The sequence below is a fragment of the Carcharodon carcharias genome, chromosome 2 (assembly GCF_017639515.1).
Source record: "Carcharodon carcharias isolate sCarCar2 chromosome 2, sCarCar2.pri, whole genome shotgun sequence".
Taxonomy (NCBI): Eukaryota; Metazoa; Chordata; class Chondrichthyes; order Lamniformes; family Lamnidae; genus Carcharodon; species Carcharodon carcharias.
In genome coordinates, this window is record NC_054468.1 from 207439982 (window position 1) to 207457233 (window position 17252).

The window sequence follows — 17252 nt, forward strand, 5'->3', positions numbered from 1 at the left end:
TGTGTGTGTGGGGGCGTAATGTGTGTGTGTGTGTGTGGGGGCGTAATGTGTGTGTGTGTGTGTGGGGGCGTAATGTGTGTGTGTGTGTGTGTGTGTGGGGGCGTAATGTGTGTGTGTGTGTGTGTGTGTGTGGTGGCGTAATGTGTGTGTGTGTGTGTGGGGGCGTAATGTGTGTGTGTGGGGGCGTAATGTGTGTGTGTGGGGGCGTAATGTGTGTGTGTGGGGGCGTAATGTGTGTGTGTGGGGGCGTAATGTGTGTGTGTGGGGGCGTAATGTGTGTGTGTGGTGGCGTAGTGTGTGTGTGTGGGGGCGTAGTGTGTGTGTGTGTGTGGGCGTGCGTGCGTGGGCGTAATGTGTGTGCGCGGGCGTGCGCATAATGTGTGTTTCTGTGCATATGTAAAAAATGTAAAATATATATTTAAAATATGCAAATTATAAATAAAATATATACTTAAAATATGCAAATTATAAATAAAATATATACCAAATTGTTTATTAACCTTGTTTTTGCAGCTGCGTTATGCAGTCCTATTTAGTGGTAGGTTATATGTGAGCTTGTATGTGTGATTTCCCCGCATGGAAAATTCTTAATTAGCAAGAAGTTGATGGATAGAAGTATTTCTGTGGCAAAATTGGATGGAGTGCTGCTCGGTGTGCTTTTGGGCTGAAAAGTTTTGGGCTGATCTTATCCGCCCGCCATCTTAACCCACCTTCAAAAAGTGAGAATGAATAAATTTATCAAACCCCCCTCCTATGGTAAAGATGCTGCCAGCTTTCATTGGCCTGTCTGAGAAAGTAGAGTCTTTAGTTGTCGCCTAGTTAAAGTAGCCTGCATACCCTGATAGCATCCGTCTTCTACCATCCTTGTGATGCAATGACAGTGGATGTTGACTAATCATACCAATTGATTTCTACCACTTAGTCTACATCAGACCCAGACATGACACAAGAGAAACCCAAATAGTGGAGAGTTTTGGGAACCATAGGTTTAAAGTCACCACCTGAGCATATTACACTTGCCATCTATCATATGTGAAATTATTCATGTATACTGTATCCCCAGATGTTTGAATATGGGGAAGGAGCACGATGGTTTAGTTATGATAATATAGTAATGATATGGCCGAAAAGCGTGTCTGTGTGTTGAAATTTTCATTATTCTGATTCTTTGATATGATTTTAAAGGCTACAGTTTTGTGTTTTCTGTGAAGCACCAGGGTGTTTCAGGGCATTCTAGGTAAGGTGTTGTAGAATTATAGAATCATTGCAGAATGATTGTATTGCAGAGGCCATTTGGCACATCATGTCCATGTTGGCTCTCTGCAAGAGCAATTCACCTACTGCCACTTCCCCACCTATTCCCTGTAGCTCTGCAAATTTTTCCTTTTCAGATAATGATTCTCTTTGAAAGCCATAATTGAATCTGTCTCCAACACGTTCTCAGGCCATACATTCCAGATCCAAACCACATGCTGCATAAAAAGGATTTTCCTTATGTTGCCATTGCTTCTTTTGCCAATTACCTTAAATCTGTGCCACTTTGTTCTTAATCCTTCTATCAGAGAAAACAGTTTCCCCCTTTTTTACTCAGTCCAGTCCCCTCATGATTTTGAATACTTCTATCAAATCTGCTCTCAACATTCTCTTCTCTGACCTTCTCCAAGGAGAGCAGTCCTATATTCTCCAATCTCTCTATGTAACTGAAGTTCTTCATCCTTGGAACCATTCTTGTGAATCTTGTGTGCAACTTCTCTAATGCCTTCACATCTTTCAACCTATCCTGCCATGTTCAATGATTTATGCACATACACATCCAGGTCCCTCTGCTGTTGTACTCCAATTAGAATTGTAGCCTTTATTTTATATTGTCTCTCCATATCCTTCCTACCAAAATGAATCACTTCTCTATATTAAATTTCATCTGCCACATGCCCACCAATTCCACTAACTGCCTGTGTCCTATTGAAATGTAACACTATCCTCTTCACAGTTCACAATATTCCCAAGTTCGTCGGCTGCAAATTTTGAAATTGTCCTGTATACACTTAATTTTATTCCATGTCCAAATATACACCAGTCATTTTTTCCCTTTATTTCAGTTTTCTGAATACCTGCATGAAAATGCCGCTTATGTCCGCCCCCTAGAAGAAGGAATGTTGCATCTATTTGAGAGCATTACTGAAGAAACAGTTACTACACTGGTAAGTTTACTAAAGTTGGCTTAAATGTGGTTTTTAAAATATATTTCAGCATTAATGTGGATGTGTACGTCAGTGAGAATCTCTTTCCCTCCTTTTTCTAGGAAACTACTGTGAAACTTAAACCATTTTCAGATGTATTCACTTCTTATGTTTGCTTCCTAAAGAAAATTCTACCGTACCAATTAAAAAGGTAAATTCTATTGATCCTTGCAACTTAACACGGTGAAATACTTTTTAGTGCACAGCTAATGCAGAAACTGTATCTCTAGAGATTTGTTTCAAGCTTTATACTCAAGACTTTCCAATGTGTAAGAAATACTGACCTTTTTCTTCTATTATCCATGTACACACTTGCTGAGGAGGTCAGACTGCTAGAAATAGAGATGTTCTTTGTGATTAGGTCTGTTCCGTGTGAATATCTATTACCTTTAAAACACAAAAAATGCTTTCATTAATTGAATGACATTCTTTCATCCCATTGTTACTAAAACACAATGAAACACTACCAAATTTCTGTCCAGCATTTTAAGACCAAAGTCTCTCTGAATATGAATGATTCGTTTTGCAAAGTGAAGAATTTTATATGTAGTGGTGGAACATTGGTGATTGCCAAAACATACCTTGCAAACAAGGATGTGCATAAGCTACTGAAAAGTTTAATGCTCTTAGCTTTGAAATAGGCATATTTGTTGTCATTTATGCTGTGCAAAGTTGCATTATTGATGTGATTGTGATAATAGCTCTCATAAATGGGATGAATAGTATAACTAAATTTAGAGACTACTGTAAAAACCTTCTGACTCATGTGCTCTTGCTTCTCCTGTTCCCCAACCAATAGAGACTGATATAGCTAATTAGTTAGGCATCATCTGTCTCAGGAGATGATGGTCTGCACCCAGGGTGAATGTCACTTCTGTATTGAACATAGTCTGTAGAGACCGATTCTTGAGTGGCGGTCCCTTACTAAGGTTAATGAATAGGTAAACCAAACACTAATTGATTTGTGAATGGGACCATTTGAGCATCTGCTAACACAATGATGAATTTGATAGGTGATTCCTGCTTCGCAGAATTTGGGTTCAATTGACAGCATAGCTATGAATATCGGTTTCTCCAAGTTGCTATTCCATTTTGTTTTAAACCAGGCCGGGCAAGCGATTTAAATGCTTGTACAAGAGCAAAATGCTGCAGGTGCTGGAAATCTGAAATAAAAACAGAAAATGCTGGAAACACTTAGCAGGTCTGGCAGCATCAATGGAGAGAGAAACAGGGTTAACATTTCAGAAACCCTTGATGAAAAGTCAAAGATGTGAAACATTAACTCTGTTGCTGCAAGACCTGCTGGGAATTTCCAGAATTTTCTGTTTTTATTTCAGGATAGGTGACTTAAATGGAATCTGAGTTTTGGCAATTGTTGAGAGAGATCTACATACCTATTTCTATAATCTCATGTCATCTTGATTCCAAATCTACATCTGGTTTTCACCAAATGGAAATTTGAATGATGCAGATATAGAGCTGCTCACCCATAAGTTAATATTTCTTTGAGGTGCAATCGTATTGGCTAAAACAGAATCTATAATTTACAGTAGATTTTTCTAATCCAATTGTGTTCATTTCTCCTTGTGTGGATTGTAGTTGAATGATTTAGCAAACCCCTTTGCTGCTTTTAAGTCCAGGGGATTCAAATGACCATTAATCACACTTAGTTATCACTGACCTGCTCTGTTGCCAGTGCTCATTAACAGTACATAGTGTTTTAGTGTTAGCACACATGCACACTCCTTCACAGTGTCATTGAAGCTATCCTAAGAGGTAACTTTGCTCGTTTAGTTGTATAGAATGGTTTCAATTCTGACTGATCTGTTCCACAATGCATTGAAGAATGGATGACTTGCCTTAGATACACATAAGGAAATATTAATCATTTTGCCTTGTTGAACTGCTAGTTTGGAGGAAGAATGTGAGTGCTCACTGTGCACAGCTAATTTACAAGCAAGAAACATGGAACTGCAGAGTGATATGCAAAAGATGACTGCTGCCTTTGAAAAGCTGCAGGTTTACATAAGTCTCCTTACCTTGCCAAGTAAGTTCACAGAATGACTTTGTTGTTCACTTACTTACATGGTAGCTTTTTTGGCAATTTTATGTTCCTGGAAGGAACTGTCTCCAGAATGTTTCTATAGCTGGTTAGACGATGCATCTCAGTTTTGAGTGCTGCAAAAAAGATAGCTGGGATGACCCTACAGGTGGTATACACAAAAGGAATGAAGCTCTTTAGATTGCGGAAGGAATGAATTATGTTAAGCGACTAACCTAAGACTTTGCGGCATTGCAGGGGAAATTTAGGAGTATACAAGATATTTAATAAGATGGCAAAAGTAAATCTGGAACAATCTTTGAGATACACTGTAGTAAAATAAGAAAGCATAGGTTCAGGAAATTGAGGGATATTTATTTCCACAAAATAATCAATAGATGGAAAGCCAGGGAGCATAGTTAAGATCAGAACATTGAAAAAACAACTCTATTCTGAAATGGAAAACTTGAAGTGTGTGCGTTCTGGAACGGCAGACCAAATTTTGGCGGGGGGAGGGGGGGGGTGTTTTCATCCACATCCATTTAATGGTCCTGTTTGAGTAGCTAGTCCATGACTGTAAAGGAAGTTAAGGTAGCTCTAGGCCTGCCCCTTGCATGAATCTAATGACTAATTTGTTGAGTCAAGTCAATGTTACATTCTCCTCTTGACAATTAGATGTGCTGAGGTTATTTCGAATGGAGTTGAAGATGCAGTCTTACTACATTGATTTTAGGTGACCAAATTTGATAGTCTGCATGTGCTTTTTCTTTTACATTAGCTGCTTCATTAATAGCTTGAGAATCGATTGGGCTTTTAGTTCTTGTTGGATTTTTGCCAATCATTAAATCGTATGAAAAATGAAAGTTGGGAAGCATGAAATATAGTTCTGCATGATTTTATATAAATTGACTTTAGGAAAAACAAGTAATATACTTGAATCTTTTATTTGATGCTGGAGGAATTTCTATTCAGAAACCTGCTTTAATGCTTTGTAAAGTGAGCAATGAGGCTGGGCCTGAGCAGTTTTTATGCAGCTAGCAGTGGGGGGAGATTTGAAGAAATCCGTTAACTCGTTTTGCTTGTTCACAGCACCGACTTATTTAATTTTTTTTAAACTTTGCATCTTTCTCTTTTAGGTACAACACCTGAAATGCTCCTTCAGACAAACCATAATGTAGTTTTCACACAGCTTGCTGCTTGTCTTCATTCATTGCATGATGTCATGAAAGGTAAGTCTTTAAAAAAAGGATTCTTTATGGCCTTTTCAGTGAGATGTAAGGATTTTGCTGCACCAATGTTTAACTGTGCTTTTATAATAATTTTGAAAGACAGAGTTTCAAAATAAATAGCCAAAATAATAAAAATTTAGCAATGATCAAATATTCCTCATTTTTTATTACATGATTTTTAACTCTTAAGCTTCTATCCCCATGGGGTCCGATTGTTAATCAAATTCATTTTAGAATGTAGGTTGTATGTCCTGTGTACTAAATGACGGCCTATCCAGAAGCTGACAACCTTAAGGATGTGTATAATGTCACTTCCTGTTTGTTTTTCTTTAAACTAATATGTATAGCAATGACACTATTATACCAGCACAAGACCCAACTACTTGCCTACTCAAAATTGTTTCCTCTTGATCATAAAAAATGATCCTGATCAATAATACTTATGAAAATAATCTGTTTCAATTCATTCATTAAGTGTTGGAGAAATGAAGATCTAGATATTCTGTTGTGTCTATTATAAACTAACTTGTATAATATGCCATAGGATTTATAAACAGCAATTTACATTTGCATAGCACCTTTTAAGGTAAGAAAACATTCCAGGTGCTTCACAGAAGTGCAACCAAACAAAAATTGACACCAGGTCAAAGAAGGTGATATTGGAATAACAAATCTTGGTCCAAGAAGTAGGTTTTGAGGAAGAGTCTTAAAGGAGAAGGGGTATTGGGAGGGAGTTCGAGACCTTGGGGGCTTAGACAACTGAAGGCGTATCTGCCCAATGGTGGGGTGACAGAAGTGTAAGAGATCAGAGTGAGGGGAAGATGGAGTTCTTGGAGGGTTGTAACGCTGGAGGAGATTACAGAAACGGGGAGGTGTAATGCCACGGAAGAATTTTATATTTGAGGTGATGCTGGACTGGGAGTGATGACAGGTCATTGAGAGAAGGGGTGTTGGGTAAGCATAAATTGATAGGGGTAAATGGGTTCTAGTATGGGCAGCAGAGTTTTATTTTGAAGTCCGATTTATAGAGTTTGGAAGGTTGAGAGGCCACTGGAGTTGTTGAATCTGGAAGTAAAAAGCAGTTATGCTTAATCACTTTGCTCATTTGTTTAAATGCAGTCCATTTCTAGTAGCTTTTTCCTTTTAGAAAACATTTGATTTTCTTTGTAGGTAATCTATTTTCGCTGAGTTAAAGTTTTCATAACTTATCTACCAACTGGCCTAAACAAGTGATTGCCTGGATTAAGGTCCTTCTGGAATTATTGAGAATTTCACGTTTATTTAATGGATTCATTCAAGCAGTTTCAGATCACAGTTCACTTATGTTTGTTTCTAGACTTGTTTTTACACTGTAGTCTGTCTTGGCGCTAAATGATATTGCCACTGGCAGATCCCAGTATGCTGCAGCTGCTTGTAATTGATCCATTGTGAATCAACCCAGTCACTTACACGGTGAGCCAATTTTGTCAAAAACAAGCTGCATACTTAGTGTCTTTGATTTAAATTGGATTCTCAAAATTATCTTATGAAACTCCTTGAGTATGCGATCACAGACAGTTTCGGGTCAGTGTACATCAACAAGTTTTAAGAAAGAGTGGATTTGTGTATTTGAGGAAGCCATTGCATGTTTTGATTACAATGTGCTCACACACAGAATGTGATCCTGCCTTCAGATTTCTTGGCATGATTGCATATATATTGGAAAAATGCAAATCAAGGGAATGAAATGTCGTGTTTGGTCTTGGTTTCTGAACTTTGAGAAAGGAATCCTGCATACTCATAGTGATGTTGATTTGTGGTTTGTCACCCTTGCACAGGGTGGGCTGCCGTGTCAAAGGGAGGCCAGCATTTTTTTGTTCTATCATGGAATGTGGGTATCGCTGACAGGGCTAACATATCAAGGGCAACAAGGGTTGGGCATCATAAGTGGTGGTGAGCTGCTGCCTTAAACTACTGGATGTGGTGAACGTATACCCACAGTGCTATTAGGGACGAAGTTCCAAGATTTTGAGCCAGTGACAGTGAATGAATGACTATATAGTTCCAAATCAGGATGGTGATGGTGTGTTTCTTGGAAGGGAACTTGCCGCTGGTGATGTTTCCATGTATCTTCTGCCCTTGTTTTGCTAGTTTTTGAGATCATTGGTTTAGAAGGAGCCTTATTGAGTCGCGGCAGTGCAGTTTGTAGATGGTACACGCTGCTGCTGTGAGCCAGTGGTGGAGGACTGAGTATTTAAGGTGGTGGATGCAATGCTAATCAAGCAGGCTGCTTTGTCCTGGATAGTGTCAAGCTTCTTGAGTTTTGGAGCTGCACTCATCTAAGTAAATGGAGATTATTCCATTACACTCCAGATTTTTAGCCTTGTAGATGGCAATCAGGCTTTGGGGAGTAAAGAGTGAGTTAGTTGCTGCAGAATTCCCAGCCTCTGACCTTTTGTAACCACAGTATTTAAATGGCTGACCCAGTCAAGTTTCTGGTTAATGGTAACTCCCTAGGATGTTGCTGGTGAGTGATTCAGTGCTAATGTTGTATGTCAAGTGGAGAGAGGTAGATTCTCTTGTTCGAGATAGTCGTCACCTGTCACTTGCCACTTTCTGCCCAAACTTGAATGTTACCCAGGACTTTCTGCATGTGCCTACTGACCGCTTCAGTATCTGAGGAGTCTTAAATGGTATTAAACACTGTTCAATCATCAGTGAATATCCCCACTTCTGACCTAGTTTGGCCAGGGCACGGTTATTTCTGGAGCACAGGTCTACAGTTCTACAGCCAGGATGTTGTCAAGATTTGTAGCCTTTGCTTCTTGATATCACATGGTGTGAAGTAAATCAGCTGAAGACCGGCACCTGTGATGGTGAGTACTTCTGGAAGAGGCTGAGGTGGATCATCCAATCGATATTTTTATTTCTAGCTGAAGATTGTTGCAGATGTTTCAGTGTCTTTTGCACTGGACTGTACTATTATTGAGAATAGGGATGTTTGTGGAGCCCCCTCCTGTCATTGCTTTTTTTGTCCATCACAATTCCTGACAAGATGTGGCAGGACTGCAGAACTTTGATTTGACCTGTTAGTTGTGGGATCACTTAGCTCTGTCTATAGCATGCTGTTCCCTCTGTTTAACATGTACGTAGTCCTGTGTTTTGGCATCACCAGGTTGGGTCCTCATTTTTACATATGCTTTGTGTTGCTCCTGGCATGCTCTCCTACAGTCTTCATGGGACTGGGGTTAATCCTGTGGCTTGATGGTAATGGTTGAATGAGGGATATGCTGGGCCATAAGACTACAGATTGTGGTTGAATACAATTCTGCAGTTGCTGATGGCTCACAGTGCCTCATGCATGTTCAATTTTGAACTGCTATATCCCTTCTGAGCCTACCTCATTTAACACAATGGTAGTGCCACACAATGTGATCAAGGGTGTCCGCCATATGAAGAGGGGATTTTGTCTCCAAGGAGTGTGCAGTGGTTAGCCCTACCAATACTGGCATGGACAGATGCATATGCAATAGGTGGATTAGTAAGTGAAGTGTTTTGTTGCTAATTAACAATTTGGAAAACAAACATGCACACGCACGCATGCCTATCTGCTTCGGAACCCCAGCTTCCTGTGCAAAACCAGAGGGCAATGCATCTGGGACTTAGCACTACTTATTGGCAGGTTTTTTTTTTATATATAGCACTTCTTTTTAACTACAATGTTCTTTTACAAAAAAGCATAAACACAAACATCACACCACCTCTCTCTCTTTTGGCCAGGAACAAATCGGTCAGGTGGTTTCAGATTTGCTTTGGCCTAGAGAGGTGTGTTGGTTTGGGTATCTCGGTTTGTTTGCTTAGAAATGGAAGGTTCTGCTGTTCCACTTGTTTCTGTTCAGGTTCAACAGTTGCAACTACAGGTGCTACAGGTTTCAGTTGAATCAAGTCGAGTTACACTAACTGGAGCAGATGTTTCCCAGAAATCTTCCACTGTAACTGGAGATCCATGGAAATTTGGTTCCTTGAATTTGGCTTCTCTAATCTGGTCAGTCTGTCTCTTCCAGATTCCACAGGAAGATTCAACATCATGGGCCAGTTGTCCTCGATGCTTGATGATTCTCCTCAGGAGCCACCTTGGTGTTTCACAGTAATTTCGGACCCAAATGGATTGATCCAGATTAAACTCACGAGTTGGTTTACTTGTGTCATGTGACCTTTTCTGATCAAGTTGCCTTGAACCAATCTTTCCTTCCAAATCGGGACACAGCAAATCCATTCTGGTACGCTGTCGTCTTCCAAACATCAGCTCAGCAGGAGATATGCCTGTTGTTGAATGTGGAGTCTTATGATACGTCATCAAAAAGTTCCTCAGCCTCAATTTCCAATCTGTTTGTGTCCTCCCTTCAATATGGCAATTTTGAATGTCTGGACAAAGCGCTCCGCTCCACCATTTGAGGATGGTTGGTAAGGCAAACAAACAACCGTCTTGCAGAGTCAGGTCAAATCTACTCATGTAGTAAAGTCTACGCTTTGTAGTTACTTCTTGGGGTGCACAACAACCTTTGTGTATATAGATAAACTTTGGAGAGCACAGCATCCCTCTGCGTTTCAAGACAAATTTGATCTGCTTTAACAGGTAACACGTCTGGTCAACATTGAAAGCAGTGACTTCACTTTGGATTGCGGAGCTGTGGTGTAAAAGAAGTCTTAAATTATGTCTGCATTTCCATGATTCTCAGCAGAGGGAAAATGTAATTTCGTACTGGTAAGCAGATAAGATCAGTGCCCGCTTTAGGCTTGCAGCAGCAAGTGTCCGGGTTTGTGATTCCGGGCTAAGCAAGCAGGTCAGAGGCTCGTGGTCTGCAATTAATGTGAATTTAAGTCCATACAAATATTGGTGGAACTTCTTGTCTCCATAGATTAGTCCAAGAGCTTCCTTCTCAATTCGGGAATAATTTTGTTCTGCCTTAGACAATGTACATGAGACATTTGCAATGGGCCTTTCGCTGCCATCAGGAAATGTGTGGGAGATGGCAGCTCCGACACCATATCCAGATGCATCACAAACCGGGCTGACAGGCAGCTTTTCATTGAACTGTGCCAGGACTTCAGCAGAAGTGAGCTTTTACTCAAGATCCTTGAAGCTTTCCTGACGGGCTTGTGACCAATCCTATTTTGCATTCTTCAGATTATTCAGTGGTGCTGCCTTGGTAGCCAAACTGGAAATGAACATGCCGTAGTAATTCACAAGTCCCAAAAATGAACAAAGCTCTCTAACATTTTTAGGCTGTGGTGCATTCACCATTGCCTCTGCCTTTCTGGGTGAGGCTGAGGGGCCAATTTCATCGATCATGTGTTCCAGTTACTCCACTAAGGGCTTCAGGCACGAGCATTTCGATTTCCTACAGCGGATGCCATATTTTTCCAGTCTACACAGGACCCTGCCTAGGTTCTTTAAATGAGTTGGGAGGTTTTTCCTGGTGATGAACATGTCATCTGGGAAGCAGGTTACACCAGGGAGGCCCTGCAGTATTTTGTCCATGACCTGCTGGAATTAGGCTGGTGATGACGTGATTCTGAATGGTAGTCATTTATATTGATGTATGGACCTCTGTGCGTGCTGATAGTTGTATACTTCCTGGAATTTTCACTCCAGCTGCATTTGGAAAAATGCCTGTGATAGGTCCAGCTTTGTGAATAATTCACCTCCATTCAGAGCAGCGAACAGGTCCTCAATTTTCGGTAGCGGGTACTGAAGCACTTCCAGGAAAGCATTAATAATGATTTTGTAGAGACCACATATTCTGATAGACCCGTCATCCTTCACGACTGGGATTATGGAAGCTGTCCACTCTGCATAATCAACTTCCTCATTTATCTGAAAATGTTCAAGTCATTCTAGTTCTTGCTCATTTTTCTGTTGCATTGAGTAGGGAACTGAACATGGTTTGAAGAACCTTGGAGAAGCTTCAGCCTTCACAGCAAGTTTGGCTTCAATGTCCTTAATAACTCCCAAGACCTTCTTTGAAGCCACCAGTACACTTGTCTAACAAGGATTGCAGCATGGAGTTGCAATGCACTTTATTTTGTTCCAGTCCAGCCGAATTTCTTTTAGCCACTTTCTGCCCATAAACGAAGGACGATCCCCTTTCACAATGATAAGTGGCAATTTTGCTATTTGATCTCCATATTGAGATTGAACAGGCATTTTTCCAAGTACATTCACAGGTTTAACATTGTAGATGGTAAGCTGGAGGAGGGTTTTCCCCAGTGGGCATTTCTTGGAAATTTTCTCTCATGTCTTCTCTGAAGCAATGGAAACAGATGCTCCAGTGTCGACCTCCATTTCAACCATTTTACCATTTAAGGCAGTGCCATCTAGATTCAGATCAGGCTGAATGCAATACAATTGCTCTCCTGCATTGTGGCTGTTAGTCTGTCTTGCCTGGACTCTAATTATGAATGTATTTTGTTTCCAAGTAATATGTCATTTTAAACTGCCTGTTTATTTTCAAGTGCGACTTGCCTGTGTGCTTTTCTTGGCGGTACCGCTTTACTGTGATCAGCCTTTGATCTACATGCGTGCTGTATGTGTCCTTTTTTTTCCCCCACAGTAGCGAAAACCGGTGGTTTTCCACTTGCAGGCTTCTGCATTATGCTCTGTTCCATTACAGCAGTAATGTGTTTGGAAGCGAGTATTTCCCTTACTTTACCATTTAAACTTCGGGATTGTTAGAATATGCATTCAAATCTCCAGCTTGTTTCTCTGCCATTTCAATGCTTTGCACGATCTCAGACGCTTTCTTCAGTGTCAGCTCTTGCTCTGCTAACAATCTGTGCTGAATTCTTTTATTTCTTAGTCTGCAAACCAAGCAACCATGTAAAGCTTCTACCAGGTAACCTTTTAAAGTCACAATGTTCCACTAATTTGCTCAACTGACCTCATTACAGCCTTAGCTCAAACGTGGACAAAAGAGCTGAACTCCTGGGGTGAGGTGAGAGTGACTGCCCTTGACATCAAGGCCACATTTGACTGAGTGTGACATCAAGAGCCCTAGCAAAACTGGTGTCAATGGGAATCGAGGCAAACTCTCACTGGTTGCAGTCATACTTTCCACAAAGGAAGATGGTTGTGGTTGGTCAGTCATCTCAGCTCCAGGACATCACTGCAGGAGTTCCTCAGGGTAGTGTTCTAGGTTCAACCATCTTCAGCTGCTTCATCATAAGATCAAAAGTGGGGATGTTCACTGATGATTGTACAATGTTCAGCACCATTCGCGACTCCTCAGATACTGAAGCATTCCATGTCCAAATGCAGCAAGACCTGGACAATATCCAGGCTTGAGCTAACAAATGGCAAGTAACATTCGCTCCACACAAGTACCAGGCAATGACTTTCTTCAACAAGAGAGAATCTAACCATCACCCCTTTGATATTCAATGGCAGTACCATCACTGAATCACCCTAAATCAATATCCTGGGGGTTACCATTGACCAGAAACTGAACTGGACTAGCCATATAAATACTGTGGCTACAAGAGCAGGTTAGATATCATGTGACGAGTAACTCACCATCTGATTCAGCAAAGCCTGTCCACCATTTACAAGGCACGAGTCGGGAGTGTGTTGGAATACTCCCCACTTGCCTGGATGAGTACAGCTCCCACAACACTGAAGAAGCTTGACACCATCCAGGACAAAGCACCCTGCTTGATTGGCACCACATTGACAAACATTCACTCCCTCCACCACTGACGCACAGTGGCAGCACTGTGTACCATTTACAAGATGTACTGCAGGAATTCACCAAGGCCCCGTAGACAGCATCTTCTAAACTCACGACCACTAACATTTAGAAGGACAAGGGCAGCAGATAGATAGGAACACCATCACCTGGAATTTCCCCTCCAAGTTACTCCCCATCCTGACTGGGAAATATATCGCCGTTCCTTCACCATCACTGGGTCAAAATCCTGGGACTCCTTCCCTAACAGCACTGTGGGTATACCTACACCACATGGACTGCAGCGGTTCAAGAAGGCAGCTCACCACCACCTTCTCGAGGGCAACTAGCAATGGGCAATAAATGCTGTCTTAGCCAGTGGCGCCCACACCAGGAACTGGGAAACTAACTCTCACTCATGCTGTTCTCTTCGGTGAAACTTGAATCTCTTGGCAGTAATTGCTGGTCTGGGCTCAAAAGTGCTTTTTCAAAACGTCCACAAGTTCTTTAAAGCTTTTATCTGCTGGCTTGTTAGAGATAATGAGATTTCTTATTTCTTCCTCCCTCTCTCTCTCTCTCTCAAGTGAAATTTTTCATTCCAGTGACTGTAAGAAACAGAGGCCTGCTTTTCCTCTTCAAATTCATTCGCAATGAAAAACTGTTCCATTTGCTTGACACAAACTACAAAGTCCGTAGTAGCTGGATCAAAAGCCTCTAATAATGATCCCATCCTCATCGTCATTTCAAGTGTTTTGTCACTTTTTAACAATTTAGAAAACAAGCACACAGACCCCTATCTGCTTCTGAATCTCAGCTTCCTATGTAAAACTGGAAGGTACCTTTCACTCTTTTTCTACACCAGAGGGCAATACATCCGGGACTTAGCACAACATACTGGCAGGTTTTTTTAATATAGCAGTTATTTTTAACTAAAATGTTCTTTTACAAAAAAGCATAAACATTAAACACAAACGTTATAGTAAGGATGAGGTCAAGTAGGTTTTTCTCGGTTCTTTCACCACCTGCCACACGCCCAGTCTGACAAACACGTCCTTCAGGACTTGGCTAGCATGATTCATAGTGGTTCTAACATGGTGTTGATGTAGCCCATGAGCTCTGTTTAAGAGCAATTGGGGTCTTTACCTTGTATTTTAACAGTATTGTGGCTGTTCTGAGCATGTTTTGAAAGATCTTTTCATTTAGCATGCAGTGTAGGAGTTTAATCGGACAGAATTAAACTCTGGGATTAGGGAATAGGCTATTAATTTTCCCCTGAAGTCTGTTCTTTGTTCAGTGCTTTCTCTATGACCTTTTGGTCCAAAACTGCCTTGATGGTTTTCCAATATAGTGTGTACAAATGTGGAATATCTGGTATTCAGCAATGAATGTTACCTGGAGATGGGTAGAAACAATCTGTCTCCCAAGGAGGGCAACATTGAAGCATTGGTGTCCAGAGAAACAAGGGTGGTTAAGTGAGAGTGAATTATGGTGTAATCTGGGAAATGACCTAAGATGGCTGTTAACCCCATGTCACAGTGTATAACTCAGAGAAGTAAATGTATCCTGCAGTATGTCTTTTGTGCATTCAGATTGAAGATTAATTCCTCCTTTGGGGCATTGGGCCTGCAAAAAACCCACCAGCCCTATGTTATTGCATTTCGCCTTGGATTGTTCTGACTGCTTGACCTTGATACTTTATACCTCCTGGGAGTCTGTTTTGGTTGTCTGGATCCGTGATCATTGTAACTCCCATAATTGCAGCACATGGGCATTTTGAAAACAGATGTTTTCATTCATGGGATGAGTGTGTTGTTGGGAAGGCGTGTTGTCAGGCAATGCCCACCTCCAACAGGAGAGAATCCAACCATCGCCCCTTGATGTTCAATGGCATTACCATCACTGAATTCCCCGCTATCAACATCCTGGAGGTTACCATTGACCAGAAACTGAACTGGACTAGCCATATAAATACTGTGGCTACAAGAGCAGGCCAGAGGCTCAGAATAGTGCGATGAGTAACCCCACCCCCTCCACCTGACTCACTAAAGCCTGTCCACCATCTACAAGGCACAAGTCAGGAGTGTGATGGAATAATCCCTGCTTACCTGGATGAGTGCAGTTCCCACAACACTCAAGAAGCTTGACACCATCCAGGACAAAGCAGCTGCTTGGTTGGTATCACATCCACAAACATTCACTCCCTGCACCACTGACGCACAATAGCAGCAGTGTGTACCATCTACAAGATGCACTGCAGGAATTCACCAAGGCTGCTTCGACCGCACCTTCCAAACCCATGACCATTACCATCTCGAAAGTCAAGGGCAGCAGATAAATGGGAATATCACCATCTAGAAGTGCTCCTCCAAGTCACTCACCATCCTGACTTGGAAATATATCGCTATCGCTGGGTCAAAATCCTGGAACTCCCTTCCTAACGACACAGTGGGTGTACCCACACCACATGGGCTGTAGCGGTTCAAGAAGGCAGCTCACCACCACCTTCTCAAGGGTGACTAGGGATGGGCAATAAATACTGGCCCAGCCAGCAAAACCCCACATCCCATGAACGAATAATTTTTAAAAAATAGAACATTATTGCCCATCCCTAAGGGCTGTAGAGAAGATGGTGGTGAGTCACCTTGAATCACTGCGGATCATGTGGTGAATGCACTCCTAGAGTGCTATTAGCTAGGGAGCTTAGGATTTTGACCTAGCAACAATGTAGGAATGGTGATATATTTCCAAGTCAGGTTGCTGTGTGACTTGCAGCAGAGCTTGGCAGTGGTATATTCCCATGCACTTGACTGCCCATGTCCTTGGGTCATGGGTTTGGGATGTTGTGTTGAAGAGGTTTTGGTGTGTTGTTGTAGTGCATCTTGTACACATTTGAAGGAATGCAAGGAAGCCTCATTTGGGGCATAGGCTTTAAGCGTAGTCATAGATGCTCCTGCAATTCAACCTTTTTTTAAAAATAGGCTGGGGCATCTCTCCTCCACAGGTATGTTTGCCTCCAGAACGAAGTGACGTTTTTGCTTCTGCCTTTAGCTCAGCCTATCTGCTGTTGAAACATTTTTTCTTAGTCAAATTTTAAAATGATAAATACAAACTGCGAGCAGCTCATTTCTCACTCTTCCATGAACTTTAGTTTATCCAAAACTCTGCTGACCATATCCTATCTCTCACTAAGCCCCGGTCACACATCACCCCTGCCCTTGCTGACTTGACTGTGTCACCTGATGCCTCAATTTAAAATACCACTCAATCTTGGTATTTAAACCCCTTCATAGCCTCACCCCACCAAATCTGTAACCAACTCTAACACTTTTTTTTTTCCTGACACTTAGCCTCTGGTGTGCCCTCTTCATTTTGTCCCATCATTGGTGACTGCCTTCAGACGATAGGCCACATAGTCTAGACTTCCATTTCTAAACATCCCTATCTCCCTGTTCTCATTTAAGGACCTCCTCAAAACTCACTTTTTTGACCAAACGTTTGATCACCCATGCTTGTATTTAAATGTCTGTAAATGATTGGCGGATTTATAAGTACACTTTACCACATTGACCAAAAGGTGCCTTTCTGGGATGGGTTTCTAGCCTGGATAAATTTGTATTGGCTGCCCTTTCACTTTGCTGAAGGTACTCTATTCCCTTCTCCATCTGGAGTTTTGTTTGCAATTAATCTGTGCAGTCCATTCATATCGGCATCATCATCATGCATTTAGGGTTCAGTCTCTATTGATAAATATGCTGGTAGATAACTTAATGTTTCAGGTCTGCTTGGAATGCCAACAACTGCTGATGGTTTACTCCCTCCAGGGGCTCAATCTGTGGTTCAAGGATGGGAGGTGCTTTATTGGCTTCAACATTTTCTGCCCCTTTCTAAAGGGAAGAAAAGTTGCCACCATTACCTGGTTGTATCATGCACATTAATGTCTGCCTATCAACATGTGTCTGACATAACCACATCACCCCTCAGTAGGATTGTAAATACCTTGCTCATACGTATCCAAATAACCTGCATTATGTTTGTGCAA

The 17252-nt window shown here is 41.5% G+C and overlaps 1 protein-coding gene across 5 annotated transcripts in view; it reads left to right on the forward strand.

Annotated features, from left to right (window-relative positions):
• The window catches only part of ppp1r21 (protein phosphatase 1, regulatory subunit 21), a 174964-nt gene that overhangs the window by 136671 nt on the left and 21041 nt on the right, over window positions 1-17252 (forward strand). For all 5 annotated transcript variants that reach the window (XM_041213993.1, XM_041214011.1, XM_041214004.1 and 2 more), the window contains 4 exons: window positions 2100-2201; window positions 2303-2391; window positions 4151-4287; window positions 5418-5510. In XM_041213993.1, the coding sequence (XP_041069927.1) occupies window positions 2100-2201; window positions 2303-2391; window positions 4151-4287; window positions 5418-5510 (421 nt within the window). The remainder of the gene's footprint in view (window positions 1-2099; window positions 2202-2302; window positions 2392-4150; window positions 4288-5417; window positions 5511-17252) is intronic.